This window comes from Lithobates pipiens, unplaced genomic scaffold (genome assembly GCF_037356315.1).
Source record: "Lithobates pipiens isolate NorthernLeopardFrog02 unplaced genomic scaffold, aLitPip1_a1.2 Scaffold_18, whole genome shotgun sequence".
Classification (NCBI taxonomy): domain Eukaryota; kingdom Metazoa; phylum Chordata; class Amphibia; order Anura; family Ranidae; genus Lithobates; species Lithobates pipiens.
Window position 1 is genome coordinate 266,358,831 of NW_027507758.1, and position 18,432 is coordinate 266,377,262.

At 42.2% G+C, this 18,432-nt stretch overlaps 1 protein-coding gene across 1 annotated transcript in view; it reads left to right on the top strand.

Moving 5' to 3' along the window:
* The window catches only part of THEMIS (thymocyte selection associated), a 157,191-nt gene that overhangs the window by 39,385 nt on the left and 99,374 nt on the right, over window positions 1-18,432 (top strand). The window contains exon 2 of the mRNA XM_077486925.1: window positions 16,314-16,469. Within this exon, the coding sequence (XP_077343051.1) occupies window positions 16,314-16,469 (156 nt within the window). The remainder of the gene's footprint in view (window positions 1-16,313; window positions 16,470-18,432) is intronic.

The following is an 18,432-nucleotide window of genomic DNA, read 5'->3' on the forward strand; positions in this document are numbered from 1 at the left end:
GGCACTGCAGATGCAGCCCACATCGCTGCTGACACCGATCTCTTCCCCCTCCGCTGTACCGATCGGTACAGAGAGGGGGAGGGAGGAACCGGCGTCATAACATGACGCCGGTTTGTTTACAAGTGATCACTCCGACATTTGACGGAGCGATCACGTGGTAAATGGCCGCGATGAGCGGCTGTTCACCGCGATCCGTGATGCGCCAGGTCCTGTGGACCCGGCGGTCACGGATGCTCTCGAGTGCGTGCCCCAGGGGGCACGCGAGAGCGGAATTCTGGGAGGACGTCATATGACGGCCTCCCAGAGTTAAACAACCTCCCTGTAGCCGTCATTCGGCTATGGGCCGGTTGTTAAGCGGTTAATAGTTTGTTATAAAATTTTGCAAACAGGTCATTTTTCTCCTTCATTGAAGTGCGCGGATGAGGCGCACTGATAGGCTGCACTGGTGGGCACTGATAGGCTGCACTGGTGGGCACTGATAGGCATAGTTAAGGCGGCACTAATAGGCACAGATAAGGCAGTACTGATGGGCACAGATAAGGCAGTACTGATGGGCACAGATAAGGCGGCACTGATGGACAAAGATGGGCACAGATAAGATGGCACGGATGGGTGGCACGGATGGGTGGCACTAAGGGGCACTGATAGGTACCACTGATAGATGGGACTGATGGGCACTGATAGGTGGCACTGATAGGTGGCTCTGATAGGTGGCACTGCTGGGCACTGATGGGCAGCACTGATGGGCACTGATGGGCACTGGTAGATGACACTGATGGGCACGGATATGTGGCACAGGGGTGCAGCACCGTTGAGGCAGATTGTGGGTGGCACTGTGGGCACTGCTGGGTGGCACTGTGGGCACTGCTGGGTGGCATTGTGGGCACTGCTGGGTAGCACTGTGGGCACTGCTGGGTGGCACTTACGGGGGGCACTTATTTATTCCTGAGGGGGGCAGGTGGGCACTAAAAAGCTGGTCGTGATCGGGACTGATGTCCCGATCATGGCCGCCGGTGATCAGCTTTTTTTTTCTCCTCACGCTGTCAGCACGAGGAGGAATAATATCCGATTACCGGCTCCGTTGTATCACATGATCAGCTGTCATTGGCTGACAGCTGATCACATGGTAAGGGGTTGGGATCGACCCCTTGCTCGGATCCATAATCAGGCGAGTCTCATAGACTCGCCGATCACAGAGCACGGCGCGCGCCCCTCAGTGGGCGCGCAGGCCGCTCGTGCACGGGACGACGTCAATAGACGTAGTCCCGGCAAAGGAGGTCCGCGCTGTAGCCGTCATTTGGCTATAGCGTGGGTCTCAAGTGGTTAACAGATTGAGGTGATCGTTTTTAATTTGCTTGGTCGGTGGCAAGTCTTCTCATCTGTTCTTACACCACTCACATTTTGTTCTAACTCTCGTTTCTCATGCAGTTATTTTCTCATACTGTTTGTCCTCATGCAATTTATGTGTTATGCAATGTTACGTTTCTCATGCAATGTTTCTTGTTTTCCAGGTTTCTCTTGTTTTCCAGGTTTCTCTTGTTTTCCAGATTTCTCTCGTTTTCCAGGTTTCTCTCGTGTCCCCAGGGTTTTCTCTCGTGTCCCCAGGGTTTTCTCTCGTGTCCCCAGGGTTTTCTCTCGTGTCCCCATGGTTTTCTCTCATGTCCCCAGGGTTTTCTCTCGTGTCCCCAGGGTTTTCTCTTGTACCCCCAGGGTTTTCTCTCGTGTCCCCAGGGTTTTCTCTTGTACCCCCAGGTTTTCTCTTGTACCCTCATCGATTCGCGTTTCTCATGCAACCTGCATTTCCTAGGCAGGTTGTGTTTTCTTTATATAGCCAAAAAGTGTTCCCTGTGACACTGCGCTATCCCAAAAAACAGAAAAAAGCTGCTCACACAATCACAAGGATAAAACAGTGAATAGTAAACAAATATCAAATCAAAGTGTAGCGCTTAACAGAGTGATGAATGATCTAATTAGTACATCATCATACAATTTAACCCAGACACCTTAAGTGTGAAATTTCTCAATAATATATAAACATAAAAATAAAATTACAAATTCGAAAAAACTATAAATGAATTAAAGTCTCTATATGAAAAATTGATCCAGTCCAAACGTGAAATACGGGTCACCATCCACCTTCTTAGATGAGACTAGCATGCAGACACCCTGTGATATTCCCGTCACCTTTAGAAATAAAGGCTTACCGGATATTATGGATCCAAACGAATATACATTCGAAGGATCATGCAGGCTTATACATTTAGAAACCAAGATCGTAGATGTAAATTTTCAGGGAAGTAACAGGTCAGACTCCTCATGTGGTTGTCCCAACTAGTTGTTAAATCCACATCGGTACACTCCAGCTCAAAATGTTGAACTCATACAAAGGAAAATAAGGAGCCACAATAGTGTAAATCCGTTTAAAAGAAAAAAATTTAATAAAAAGTAATGAACTCACATGAAACCAAAGAAATCAAGCGCTTAATCCATAAAAACAGTGCTACAGCAGTAGTCCCGACGCGTTTCGTCCTCTACAGACGTCTTCTGGGGTGTTGTGTTTTCTTTAGCCTCGGTTCTTATGCTGCTCATGGTTATCAGCCCACGCTACTCATGTTTCTCGTTCAGTCACGTTTCCTTATCGCAGGTTACATTCTTGTTGCAGGTTTCTTTGTCTGCTCATGGTTCTCTCGCTAGTTGTGTTCCTGACCAGTTGGGTGCCATTCTACACTATCTTTAATTTCCTAGCTGCGTCCGGCCAGGAGTTGCGTTATGGTATGGAACGATTGGCTAGTCAGCCTATTGCTGCTCTGCAGCTTCTACTGGCTCAGGGGCTTTAGTGGATCCCAGGGCCCTCTCGTGGCCCGGCCAGTATCAGTAGGCTCGGGTCTTGGAAGCAGGTACCAGCGTCACACTTTCTCTTCAGTTCCAGTTTGTGGTAGATTGGTTTTCCATTTGGCAGCAGCCTTGATCATTGGGTTTTGTTTTAAATGCTAGGAAGGCTCATGACACTGCTTGACATGTTTTCTGGGCTTTCCAGTCTAGGTTTCCAGTCCTGATGGTTAACATCCAGTTCCTATTTGCTTTTCTGTTTTTTCTGGGGTTTTTTTGTTTGTTTTTTGCCTCTTCCAGCTTGTATCGGCCCACAGCACTTTCAGGGCGTATCGAGTTAAGTCTCAGCATTTCATGTTAAATGACCTGTCAGGTTGTTTTATTTTTCTGCACTTTTGTTTGAAGCCATCCAGGGTTCCAGCAGAGTAGACTCCCTGCTGTGCTCAGCTGACTTTCCATTGTGGGTCTTATTTTTGTGACGTTTTTGACATACTCTCATGTCTCCTTTTTGCGTTGGTTACCAGCTTGGGGCTCAAGGTGGTGCTTTAGCCGGTTTTGTGGTTCCTAAAGCTAGGGGAGTGGTGCTTCTGGCCCAGGGTCTCGCTTACTTTAGCCAATCTACTGGTTGGCGCCCCGGCCCTTTCTGTTACATCTGCATGCTTGCAAGACGCAGCATTCGGGGGTTCTTGGAGCCTGGCAAAGTGTGGTGCTTGGTGTTGGTTTTATACCAGCTTGTTAGTGTTACATTTGTCAAACCCTGGGATGGTCCTCTACTGCCTTTGCTAGCGCTTCCTTTTCCGCCACCCCAGGTTAGACGTTAATTCACTGTGTAATCTGGTTGTAAGCTTTCATCCTACTGTGTTATTTTTTGCCCCCTTTTAGGCATACTGACCATGTGACCCCGGCACACTTCAGGTCTATGTTCTTTGTTGCTCTTTGTTCCTTTCCTTACTATCCACAGATTGACTCCGTGTACAAGTGTAAGGCTGACCGCTGCATATAGCCTGCCCTCCTCTGCCGCCTCCTCTCGTGGACGCTGGCTTTCGTGTCCCACCCACCTATTCCCTTTTTCTTTTCATTTCATTCATTAAATGTCATACTTGGGTATGCCCCCTTTTAGGCATACTGTCCATGTGACCCCGGCACACTTCAGGTCTATGTTCTTTGTTGCTCTTTGTTCCTTTCCTTACTATCCACAGATTGACTCTGAGTACAATTGTACTTATAGCCTCAAGTGCAAAAAAAAAAAAGGCTTTTAATGCCCTCATCAAAAGTCACAGTGGATTTTCAGCATCCATAAAAAAATCAATGTTGATTTTCATATGGCAAGTGTCTCTAAATAAAGGGAGTTGTACCATATTACACTGTAAACTTGAAAATGTGAGAAGGGCTGGATATTATTCAATCATGGGAATGCCATCTTCCAATGCTTGCAATAGAAACTGAAATATCCACAACCACAATCGTGTGCCATCCCTAATAGCAAGAGCCAATTCTCATTTGTTAGTAGTAGTACAACATGGTTGCAGTAGATTTTAGAAGAATTAAAATAGTTTTGTTTAATTTGTTCAAGATGCTTGTATCTCATTTTTGTGATGAGTGACCAGTACTTTTTCTTGAAAAAGAGTGAGTTTCTTTTACTTTATTCAAACTTTGTGTATGTCAACTATGTATGAGGCAATCCTATTACAATAGCATAATGCACATATATACATCGCATGTAAGCTGTGTTTATGGCAATATTTTTGGGGAGGGGTCCATAATTTTCATCAGATTCTTAAAGGGGTCCATGACTCAAAAAAAAAGGTTAAAGGGGTTGTAAACCCTCATGTTTTTTCACCTTAATGCAAAACTTCTGTCATTCAGCAGCACCCTAGACCCCCCTCCAACTGTTTTACTTACCTGAACCCGTTCTTGCTAGCCCGTGGAGGAGCACATCAGCTCTAGCCAGTGTCTCGTGTCCCAATTGGATAGATTGAGAGCAGTGCAGTCATTGGCTCCCACACGGGAGGCGGGGCCGAGTCCTGCTGTTTGTGCCAATAGAGGCAACAGCAGGACATGGGACCACACTCACAGGGGTGTTCCGAAAGGAGAGCGCTTCTCCGATGGGGAACTCGAGAAGAGGAGGAGCCATTAGCCCCACTGAGGGACCCCAGAAGAGGAGGATCGTGGCCACTCTATGCAAAACCAATTGCACAGAGGAAGTAAGTATAACATGTTTGTTATTTAAAAGAAAAACAAAAAAGAGAGTTTAGTAACCCTTTAAGAACTGCTCTAGTTACTGTGACATTTAAACCCTGCAGCAACAGGTTAAAACCATCCGACTGGTATGTTGTTGTCCCTATTTGTGATATCACATCAGTGAAACTTGACTGTGCACCTTGCACTAGGGTTGAGTTGCAGCACTTTCTTCCCCCATAATAGGAGGCGTTTTACATACAGATGCAAGATATGAGGATCGTCACTGCCAAGGGAGGCTCTAACCTACTCTCAGGACTGATGATTTAAATTCTAAAAACCTAGGGCCTCTAACATCCTGGTGCCCGAAACGTGGTCTACCAGGCCTCTATGTGCGATCCACAGGGTAATGAGCACCATATGGTCAAAGGGGTGCCAGGTGCTGGAACACTACCTGCGGTTCAGCACCCAGCACTTAAAGATACTGCGGTCTTACCGATGAGATCTGGCTCAGCGTACCTGGTGTTTACTCACTGATATATTCCTGAAAGTGTCAGTGTACACCCTGTCAATGTGATTCTTGGTGTTTTCTCTGGACATTGTTTTGATCTGGCTGGTCCTCTTTCCCTCCACAACCCCTGGGGTAACCACGTTAGGCCCTTGGGGACCTCTCTCCTTTTTTCAGTTGTTTCCCTTACCTTTTAGGGAAGATTCATGAGAACTATGAATCCATGTGACTGCTAACCATTTATGGAGTTTGATAGGACTATTTTCCTACACTATGTTTATATGTCTTTCTCCTGAGGAAGCGAGCGCTGCCTCACAAAGCGCATAGAGAGGAACTTGTTATGAGTATCAGCATTTTGGATTATCAGCTATACTTTGATCTATGTAACTATGGATATCTATTCATATGTGCTTGTACCAATGTTTATCAAAATAATTTTATAAGTATGTGATGAATATTTTTAAATGTCAAATAACATTTCGTATGTTTTACATTTTTTGGTTTTGTGTCTCATTAAAGTCCCCTGGGCAGTTTTCGCTTTGTATTAAAGATACTGTACGGTGGCCAAAGTTATCTCTGCCCCATGCAAGTAAAGTTATGGACTAGAGTGAGGGAGAAATGACCCTTGATAGGTAAATAATCAACAATAGGGGCAGGGTTAACATTTATACTGTCATGACCACCAATTAGGAGGGTTAACACTTCACTGCCATAACCACCAATACTGCTAATTTCACTGCTATGACCACCAATAGGGAGGAAGGGAATGTCACTGTCGATATGGGGGCAGGGGGGGGTTATAATACTCACACTAGTGCCGGTGGCTATTATTGTGATCACTGATACCAATGTTGGAAACTATAATTGTGTTCATTGACACCAATGTTGGGAGTTATTATTGCGTCCGCTGATACCAGTGTTGGGGGTTATTATTGTATCTGCAGATCCATTGCTGAGGATCATTATTGCGTTTACTGACATCAATGCTAGCAGTTTTTATTGTGTCCACTGACACTAATGCCAGGGGATGTTATTGCATCCATATTGTACTCCAACTTCTTCAGTGTGCCACACTTGAGGCCTTCTATTGTTTCCAAGCTGACCACCACTCCAGCAGATTTAGATGTGATCTTGTACTCATACATACAATAGTTTCTGAATTACCTACTTGTGGTGGAGGATATTTCGATTTCTGCATCAAATGTTAGAGCATGGCATTCCCAAGATTGGTTTATATCCAGCACATTTTGAAGTCTACATTGTGATTTTTTTTTACCACTCCCTTTTTTGGGAGCCACTTGCCGTATGAAAATCAACATTGATTTTTTTTATGTTGCTCGTGCGACGCTGTACCCAAATAAAATGGATGTCCCTTCTTTCCCACAAATAGAGCTTTTGGTGGTATTTGATCACCTCTGCAGTTTTTATTTTTTTTTACTTTCTGCTATAATGCATATCCAAAAAAAAAGCTAAAAAAAAAAATGTATTGACCAGTTTAGGCCAATATGTATTCTGCTACATATTTTTGGTTAAAAAAAAATGCAAATGTTATAGCGTCTACAAAATAGGGGATAGATTTATGGCATTTTTATTTTTTTTACTAGTAGGTGAATGATTTTTAGTAGGATTGCAGTGGACAGATTGGACACTTTTGACACTTTTATTGGGACCAGTGACGTTATTACAGTGATCAGAGCTAAAAATATTCTGATCGCTGTATAAAATGACACTGGCAGGGATGGAGTTAACAGTAGGGGTCGATCAAGGGGTTAAAGAGGAACTGTGTCTTAGGAAGATGTTTCTAACCCGGGGGGGGGGGGAGGGGGTGGACTGACTGGGAGTTGCTGTTCCTGATCACTAGGAACAGACAAGCACACTGTACTCCCCTGTCAAAGTGGGGATCTGCTTTGTTTACATTGGCAGATGCCTGTTCTGCCTCTCTGACTAGTTATTGTGGGTGGCCGGCAGACATGGAGGCCACCGGACCCAAGCATCACCCCCCCACTGTGCAGTGGGCATGTGGCCACAGTCTCTCGTACACGAAATGACGTCCAGGTACATAGTTTAACGCAATAGGGCCACCCTGCCACAGTATATGCAGTAGACAGTCCTTAAGTGGTTAATTTTCTCCTGTCTAAATTGTCCCTAGTATGTGTAGGTATGAATGTGAGTTAGGGACATTAGACTGTAAGCTCTTTGAGGGTAGGGACTAATGTGAACATATAAAATATATGTAAAGTGTTTGGTAAATTGACAGCGTTATATAAGTACCTATAATAAATAATGTTGATGAAAGTCCACTGTAATATTTCATGAGTGAATTAAAAGCATTACAAATTGCTTTTATGCATCTTTGAGGCTATGAGTACAGTTATATAAACCTGCATCCTTATTGTATATACCCTAATATACCAGTGAGCGTGGAGAAGCAGAGAGGAGAGACGCTGACTGACAGGCAGCATATCTTCTTTCGGGGATCTGTGAAAACCGAGATATCGGCAGTGTTCGTGGCTCGGTTCTCAGTGCAGAGATGACAGCGGACAGCTGCAGCATCGGTCTGATGCTCCATCCACATAATTAAGTATGAATCAAAAATAAAAAAAACTTCCCTTTTAAGAGAAAATTTCCCTTGCAAAGTGTACCGCCTATTTGCCTTTGATAGATCAATTGCCATATGTATGGTGAGAAAGATGACAGTCTCTAACATTTATTTTACCAGCCTATTTTACAACTGATGAACAATGAATGCAGCCTACAGAGGTTTACACGGGTTTATTCAATTACTGTAAACATGAATTAAAGTAAATATATTTCATTTTCTTTTAGTTTGGAATTTTTATAAACAAGATATCAAAATAAATTGAAATGGTATAAGTAATTAAAGAAGCAACACACTATCAGCCACTAGTATTGTAGTTGCTTTTAATATTAGTTCCTTTTCTTTCTATCGTTTCTCTTTGCTGGAGGCAACAGCTAGAACAGGTGTGGTTGTGAGTATTTCTGCTTTTATATCAAATCTTTTGAAAATCGCATTGGTTCATTTGATGAGTCTGTACTATAGAAAGTCTCTAGTGGAGTATCAGAATTTTGTGATATGAAATTTAGAAATGTCCTTGCAGCAATTTTTTCATTAGAGCATTATAGACATAAACTAGATAACAAGGAGAATGATGTTGTAAGGAGAAGGAGAAATAGATATAATGCACGGAATCATTCCATTTTTCTCATTATGGTTTTCAATAGAGACACAGTGAAAAGGAATCTGAGGATACCAAAGAATGCTTTCAAATCTATTATATATAAAACATATAAAGTAAATATAACTAGAAGATTTTGCTGCTTTTGTTTAAGATAGAGCAGAGACAATTTAGAATTCTGACAGGTTTTAAATGCTGTTTCTGTCCCCATTGAGGAGTTATTTTGTTAAATATTCTATGTGTGTCCCTTTAAAGGAGAGTTGCCTTTTCCTCACACTTGTACTGTACACGTGTACAGGATGTGAGGACATATCTCTCAAATGGGGCACATGCAGTATTAAAAACCAGAGAGAGGTTCATATATAAATATGCACTGTGTATATGTGTAGCACTGACCCCCGAAGGAGCGGCTGGTTTTGCTGTGATTACCATTTACCTTGGCTTACCATTTACCTTCTGCACCTCGTTCTTGTCTAGGGGTTCCCGAGGTTGATGGCCCAATCACTGCAGAGACCGACACTTAAATCCCTTTTTAGGAATTTTTATTTGCATAAAACGTTGAACAGAACACAGTCTCTCAGTTGGGAATAGAGGGTTCGGATAGTAGAGCTCAGGTACTTTTGGAAAACTGCTGACGCTTGAAATGTCTCTCTTTAGATGATCCAGGGAATAGCCATTCGCAGCCGGATTTTTCAACTACCGGATAAATCCCTGTTTGTGGATTTAGCAGCCGACAGGTGATTTAAGCTTGAAAAAGTCTATGCCACAGACTTGGTTGTAGAACTTTGAATGAGAAAAGCCTCTGCCACAAACTTGATTGTAGAACTTAAAATGAGCACAAAACTTAGGTGTAACTGAAGGATGAAATTAGGAACTTTCTTACAGTACCAGTATCTTGCAGTCGGTCTGGCGATACCGTAAGAATGTGGATTTACTTGGTGGCTCTTCGAGGCTCTTACCGAGCAGCCAGCCTCGTGCATGGCCCTCTGAGTCCTCCCCTGGTTGTGTTTTGAGTTGCTGGGCCTCTCCAAGCCCGAGACAGCACTGGACCACCTTCAAATCCTCCTTCCAGTTACTGTGCCTCAGACTAGCCAGTCCCGAGACTCGGAAAACGAATGGATACACACCCTAAGCCATGAGGACCAGGACCATGGAGTCAGAACATAATTCTGGACTGGAACCCAGAACCACGTGACCTCAGAACCTTAAGTACCCTCTCCCGGAATACAGAGCGAGACGAGAGAGAGATTGGTACCCAATGCGTCCAACCATACTGCGTTCTAATGCCTGTCAGAGATGATGCATACACCTATGACCAATACAGTCCAGCCAAACTGATGCCAGAGTCACAATTTACATAATTTAACCCTAAGACCCAACAATGGTCTTAGGAAAAACTAAATTTACAAAACATAGCGCATGCTCTTCAGGAGTACTGGTATTACATGTGTATATGTGTGTATGTGTGTGTGTATATATATATATATATATATATATATATATATATATATATATATATATATATATACATACACACTATATTGTCAAAAGTATTGGGATGCCTGCCTTTACAGACACACAAACTTTAATATTGCGTTGGCCCACCCTTTGCAGCTATAACAGCTTCAACTCTTCTGGCAAGGCTGTCCATAAGGTTTAGGAGTGTGTCCATGGGAACATTTCACCATTCTTCCAGAAGCGCATTTGTGAGGTCAGGCACTGATGTGAACAAAAAGGCCTGGCTCACAGTCTTCACTCTAATTCAATCCAAAGGTGTTCTATCGGTTGGAGGCCAGAACTCAGTGCAGACCAGTCAAGTTCCTCCACCCCAAACTGGATCATCCAAGTCTTTATGGACCTTGCTTTGTGTATCTGGTCCAAAAAATTTGGTGGAGGGGGGGTTATGGTGTGGGGTGGTTTTTCGGGGGTTGGGCTTGGCCCCTTTGTTCCAGTCATGGGAACCCTTAAGGTGTCAGCATACCAAGACATTTGGACAATTTCATGCTCCCAACTTTGTGGGAACAGTTTGGGGATGGCCCCTTCCTGTTCCAACAGGACTGCGCACCAGTGTACAAAGCAAGGTCCATAAAGACATGGATGAGCAAGTTTGGGGTGGAGGAACTTGACTGGCCTGCACAGAGTCCTGACCTCAACCTGATTCATCCTTTGGGTTGAATTAGAGCGCAGACTGCGAGTCAGGCCTTCTTGTTCAGATCAGTGCCTGACCTCACAAATGCGCTTCTGGAAGAATGGTCAAACGTTCCCATAGACACACTCCTAAACCTTGTGGACAGCCTTCCCAGAAGAGTTGAAGCTGTTATAGCTGCAAAGGGTGGGCCAACTCAATAATAAAGTTCATGTGTGTGTAGAGGCAGGCATCCCAATACATTTGACAATATAGTGTATGTATGTATGTATATATATATATATATATAATACACAGTGCATATTTATATATGAACCTTAGTACTGCATGTGCCCCATTTAAGAGATATGTCCTCATATCCTGTACAAGTGTGAGTCAAAACAAGAGGAAAAGGCAAAGCCCCTTTATAGGGAGGGTGGGCCAACTCAGTCCTGAAACCTATGGGCTAAGACTGGGATACAATTAAAGTTTGTGTGGGTGTAAAGGCAGGCACCCCAATACTTTTGACAATATAGTGTGTGCGTGTATATATATAGGATTAGGATTTGCAGATGATTCACGATCATCATTCAAAGTATATATAGGTAAATAATGGAAAAGAATGTGTTTATGTGAAGATAAAGCAACTTTATTTACTGATGCTTTATTACAAATAATGCATATTACAACAACTAATGCAGTTTAAGATAAATATATAATAATATATATATATATATATATATATATATATATATATATATATATATATATATATATATATATATATATATATATATATCCCTTCTCTAATAAAGTTAATAATATTATTAAAAAACACTGGTCCATATTAAGCAAAAATTATCCTTCTGTTCCTGAGTTTCATTTCTCCCCTTTACCTTTATACCGTAAGGGTAGGACCATATACAATCGATTGGTAAGATCTGACCAGCATAAGGCACCCACTTCCCGGGTTACTTTTTTGGGACCTCCTAATTATGGTTCATTTCCTTGCTTGTCATGCATTCAATGTTCTAGCATGATTAAGGGGAAGTCCTTTAATCATCCGACTCAAGGTTACAATATCCCTATAAAAGATAATTTCACATGTCAATCTACATATGTTATATACATCATCAAATGTCCGTGTGGTTTGATCTATGTAGGTGAAACCACACAAAAAGTCAAAGACAGAATAGCTAGACATAAATATTCTGTTAGGGATAAAAATGATAAATTACCTCTCTCTAGACATTTTTTAGAAATGAACCATTCGGTTTCTCAATTGAGATATATGGTAATCGATGGTATTCCAACTAATAGACGTGGGGGGAATAGAGAATTGGAATTGAGAAAAAGAGAAGTTTACTGGATAAATCGCTTAGACTCTTTATATCCTAAAGGGTTAAATACAGATTTTGATCTTTATTTATTTTTATGATGGTATAAATCTCTATATGTGTTGACTGATCTGCCAGATTATGAGATTTCTTTGTTTGTTGTTTAGTTTTTTTCATGGTATGTGAATATACAAATTACATTTGATGATTCATTGATTATGTTTTCTTTGTATTTTTTTGAATGAACTACCTGATTCAGCATACTATCTTCAAGGGAAGGCGTCCTTTTGTCCCGTTTTTTTGCTATTGTTCAGATATACCCATAGATATAAAAATTATGTATGAGAGATACAAGGGGTGGTTTGTGGAGATTGATTCCAGATGAATGTAATTAATTGATTAATGACAGATGTGAGCTATAGTTTTAGGCTCCATGCACACTGAAGCTCAAAAAAGCTTTTTCTGGACGCTAGATTGCTGGCAGAAAACGCTGGTTGAAAAACTTGCTTTTAACAGCGTTTTGTACTAGCGTTTATGAGCGTTTATTAGCGTTAGCGTTTATGGGCGTTTTCAATAAAAATACACAGAGGACACTCCAAAAATCCCACAGTACATTCCAAACTCCCACAATGCATTGAAAATATAGAATGCCGAACACTAATTAACGCGCGTTTATGAGCGTTTATAAGCGTTTATCAGCGTTTATCAGCGTTTGTCGTTTTTTGGCGGTGAAAAACGGCACTTTGAACGCGAATTTCTGGCGTTCAGAAAAAAGCCCATAAACTCCACTGCTCACATAGGCTAACATAGAGTGGAGTTTATGGGCTTTTAAAAAAAAACACCCAAACTCCAATAAACTGCAGTTTATGAGCTCCAGTGTGCATGGAGCCTAAATGTGAAGTTGGTTACAATTTTTATTGCAGGTATGTGGTCATGAGGAAGGGCGATATCATGCTTAGCCCGAAACGTCACCTGAATTATACCTGATGTGATGTAAATTTTATCAATAAATGTACTTTTGTTTGTGCAGCAATCCCTCTTCTGCCTTTTTATATTGAGTCTTTGGGACAGACTTGATTGCTGGCACACCTGTTTCACTGACTGTGTGTGCATCTCACCTACTACTTTTATATAGCTATATATATATATATATATATATATATATAAAATAAACCTTGGTTTGAGAGCATTTTGCAAGACAAGCAAAATTTTTAAATACACTTTGACTTGACATACAAGTGATGTCTTGACATAAGAGTAGCGTCATATCACAACTGATTATGCAAGAGAAGAGAGGCGCCTCTAAATGTAGCAATATAGTTACATTTAGTGAAGGTACAACATTTAGCAACTCAACATGGTTTATGATTAAAAGAGGCACATCTAAGTATGCAGACATCCGGGGTAAAGCTCTCCACATAGACCACCCTCCTCACCACCATCAACGTCATCTGTTCCATGCTGTGCTCCATGAGCGCTTCAAGCCTTGCTTTCAGATTGCTCTCCTGCAGGGTAGTCTTTACAGTCACAATTTCAGACTGACAGCATTGAGAGCCAGTGGTGTGGGGGATGGTCTGTGAGGATAGATTTACTCCAGATGCCTGCGTACTTAGATGTGCCTCATTTAATCATCAACCATGAGAGTTGCTAAATGTTGTACCTTCATTAAATGTAACAATATTGCTACACTTAGAAGCGCCTTCTCTTTTATACTCTGTAGCTCCTGCTGGATTTTGCTTCTAATCCCCTTGTGGAGGCTTCACATTGCTATAATATTGCTATAATCTTTTTATATGGACTATAAACTGAAGGACTTGTGAATAAATGGTCGTGGAACAAATCACTTGAGTTTCCATTATTTCTTATGGGGAAATTTGCTTTGATATACAAGTGCTTTGGATTACAAGCATGTTTCCGGAACAAATCATGCTCGCAATCCAAGGTTTTACCATATATATATATATATATATATATATATATATATATATATATATATATATTTTATTATTCAAAATATTTTTTATATATATTCAAAATAATGAAGTTAACAAGGTTTAAAAATAATTAAGTTACCAATGTAGTATGTAAATTAATTATGATTATTGGTTATATGTACTACATACACTAACATTGGCTCAGCTCCTCCTTGCTTACAAATTCATATTAGTGGACACTTAGTGGTCATATGGACTTGTGGAGGTATATGTATAAAGCAATGATTCTGACATTCAGTAAACATTCACTGCAGGTGAATCTTCCAGTGATAATTCACCACCATAGAATGTTTGGTGAATCTTCCAGTGATAATTCACCACCATAGAATGTTTGGTGAATCTTCCAGTGATAATTCACCACCATAGAATGTTTGGTGAAAGTCACTTTCAACGCTTTATAAATAGACCCCTAGGCCTGGCAGATCAGACTATATTTCTTTAACTTTTTTGTAATTGTATGTGTACATTTTCTACTGACTATTCCATTAAAGAAGAAGTAAAGCCAAACAAATAAAAATAAAAAAATAGACCCTGCAAGGCAAAGGCATAATGAGCTAGTATGTATAGCATACTAGCTCATTATGAATAACTTACCTGAGATGGATGCCCCCGAAGTGACCCTCGTTGTCCTCCTCCGACGCCACCATCTATCCCGGAGTGACTTCCGGGTATCGCGGCTCTGGTGCTGTGACTGGCCGGAGCTGCGATGATGTCACTCCCGTGCATGCACGCAGGAGCCGCAACTAATGGCATGTTCGCCGCTAGCAGTGGTAGGCTCGGTGCACCTGCGTGCCGCTGTCTACGGTGCATGCGCCATAGACAGCGGTGCCTTTCTTTTGCAAATATCTCCTAAAGTTTAGGTTTAGGAGATATTTCTTTTACCTACAGGTAAGCCTTAATCTAGGCTTATCTGTAGGTTAAAGTGGTCTGTAAAGGTTTACAACCACTTTAAGGTGTAACAAACCCTGTATGTTTTTTTTGTGATCTGTATCCCATTGGGGGAGAAATCTCTTCACTTCTTGTCCCATTGCCAAAACAAGTAGTGAGAGGAAATCACTTCAAAGTGAGGGAATCCCAGTGCGACACTAGCGTCACCAGAATTAAAATCCTCATTGAAAGATTTACCATCAGTGTTTCTGATATCAACCCAAAATTTGGGATTTTCTTTTACTTTTACTTTTGATGATAACAGTAATCGGGACAAATAGGGGGAATTTCCTTAACGGGGGTACAGCTTGCTAAAATAACTGAGAAGTGTTCTAATTCTTCTCTACTCTATCCATGACTAAAAAAAAAAAACTTTTGCCTTTTGGTTAAACTTTAAGGATTTTTCTTAATGGAAGGCATATTTACCAGTAGAACTCCTGGTAGAACTTTTTTCTTGAAATATGAAATAGTGGGGAAGTATCAGGAACTCTATAGGCTTTCAATGCTGCAATATTTTGGAGATGATACAGGAGATTCGTCCACTGGGGATAAGCACAGCAATAAAGCACATATTTTAATAGAGGGGAGAAAGGTTAAAATGTTATTGCTGTCTGTATTATTGTTTAGGAAGTTCCCCTCAGTTTCGGTTCTGGTAGTCATTGAGACAGGATCTAAGGGGATATCTCCCCAGCAGAAACCCACATAACAAGAACAACACAATAGAGGTTTAAATCTTTTGTTTGCTCTATACAAAACGAAAAGGTACATATATTCATGAGTTATACTTTAATGTGCCTCTGTCATTCAGGGCAAAGTGACAATTTTTCTTGAACACATACTCATCTTCCCTGCACTCTCCTACTCCTAAATCAATCAGAGCTCTTGGAAAGACTTAGTGCATACAAGTATGCAAGAGCATGTTGCCTTCTTCCTTGCATACCACAATGCAATGCTGGAGGTCTAAGTGGCCATTTACCAGTCTTGCATTTGGTGGTAGGGGAGCAAGGCATTAACACTGAGCTTACCCTATGTTTAGACTCATGGCTCCAATGCATGAAATGATGGGCAAGGGAGTGCTGGTAAGGTGTGTAACAGTGTATGCTTGTATGAGCTTTCAAGAGAACCTGGCATGTTGCCTGAATGGGAAGCATGACAGATTCCTTTAAGTAATCCAATTAATTATTTTTTTAATGATGTTTTCTATTTAAAATCATGTAGGTTCCATTTATGAACTTTGTGGAAATGAATGCTCCCTCTCAACAGGAGACCTAATTAAAGTAAATGGTTACAGAGTAAAGAAAGTCTTGGCTCATCTTTTCACAAGCAATGAGTATGACATGTTGCCAACAATGGAGCTTCTTCCTGATTTTCCAGGTATCAAAACCTTATTATTTCAATTGAAAATTATGTTACATGTATTTCTGCTTGTACTTATTAACACCTGTAAAATTGTGCTCTGTTTGGGAGTGTATTTATTTCAATGAAGGATGACAAACTCTTAAAGGATAAGTTCACCTTTTAGTAGGTAAAAAAAAAAAATTGCATTTACTTTTTTTTTTTAGGAGCCTAAAAAACATTTCATCAGCAATCGGCAGATCGCTGGTGCCATGCAGGACTCCTGACGACTGTCAGTGTAAGCTGTCTGCCCATACATCATATTCACAGAACTAAAATAAAAATACAACAGTACAGCGCAGATACAAAAACTAAAAAATAAATAAATAGAATGCAGATTAGATAAGGGAAGTATCAAAAGTCCACAAGTGCAGAGTGTCTTCTTTCAATCAAAATGAGAAGTGATGATGTGATCCCTTCCATCGGAGGATAAGATGGACTCTCCCCTTAAGCAATGGACCCCTGACAGCTCAGGCAGGTCAAACAGGCATGTCCCCACCAGGGGTAAATCACAGGTAACAGCTTTCCAACATCGGTGTTCCAAGGGTTAATCCTTTTCATGTCCCTTATACGAACATAATCCCGTGAAGTATATATAAAAATATAAAAGGGCAACAAATAGTGCTCTCCGTTTCAAGATTTATTAACTAGATGCCGACTGCCGGCCGTCAAATGACGGCCAGGCGGCGCACCTATTGTGGCAGGAGGCCATCATATGACGGCCTCCCGTTTAAACAGGGAATGCGCGCGATCGTGCGCGCGCATCCCTGTTTCTTCGGTGGCGGCGTGTCACGGAGACACCGCTCGCCACGAAGGGGGTGAACAGCCATTGGTTATGGCTGTTTACCACGTGATCGGCCGTGATGAAGTCACGGCCGATCACAGATGGTCACACCCCGGCTGTGCACGGCGCATGCACGCGATCGTGAGCGTGCTGCGCGTGCACATCGGTGGCGGCGTGTTCCCCAGGAACACTGCTCATCACCGACGCTGGTAAACAGCCATTGGCCGCCTGTTTACCCACGTGATCAGCTGTGATCCTTTCACAGCCGATCACTAAAATGTAAACAAACCGCGGTAACGAGATGTTACCGGGTTGTTCTCCTCCTCACACACCGATCGTGTGTGAGGAGGAGATTGCGGTAACATCTCGTTACCGCCTAGTGTACACCAATCACACTGATTGCCCCCCCCAATAAAGAGGACCTGTCAACACCCCTCATAGTACCTGTCAATCACAGTCCATCAGAGTACCTGTCACAGCCCATCAGAGTATCCGAGTACCTGTTCCAGCCCATCAGAGTACCCGAGTACCTCTCCCAGCCCATCTGAGTACCCAAGTACCTCTCCCAGCCCATCTGAGTACCCGAGTACCTGTCACAGTTCATCTGAGTACCTGAGTACCTGTCACAGTTCATCTGAGTACCCGAGTACCTGTCCCAGCCCATCAGAGTACCCGAGTACCTGTCCCGGCCCATCAGAGTACCCGAGTACCTGTCACGGCACATCAGAGTACCCGAGTACCTGTCACAGCACATCAGAGTACCCGAGTACCTGTCATGGCACACCCGAGTACCTGTCACGGCCCATCAGGGTACCCGAGTACCTGTCACGGCCCATCAGGGTACCCGAGTACCTGTCACGGCCCATCAGGGTACCCGAGTACCTGTCACGGTCCATCAGGGTACCCGAATACCTGTCACAGTCCATTAGAGTACCGAGTACCTGTCACAGTCCATTAGAGTACCGAGTACCTGTCACAGTCCATTAGAGTACCGAGTACCTGTCACAGTCCATTAGAGTACCGAGTACCTGTCACAGTCCATCTGTGTACCAGAGTACCTGTCACAGTCCATCTGAGTACCCGAGTACCTGTCACAGTTTATCTGAGTACCCGAGTACCTGTCACAGTCCATATGAGTACCTGTCACCACCCTTCAGA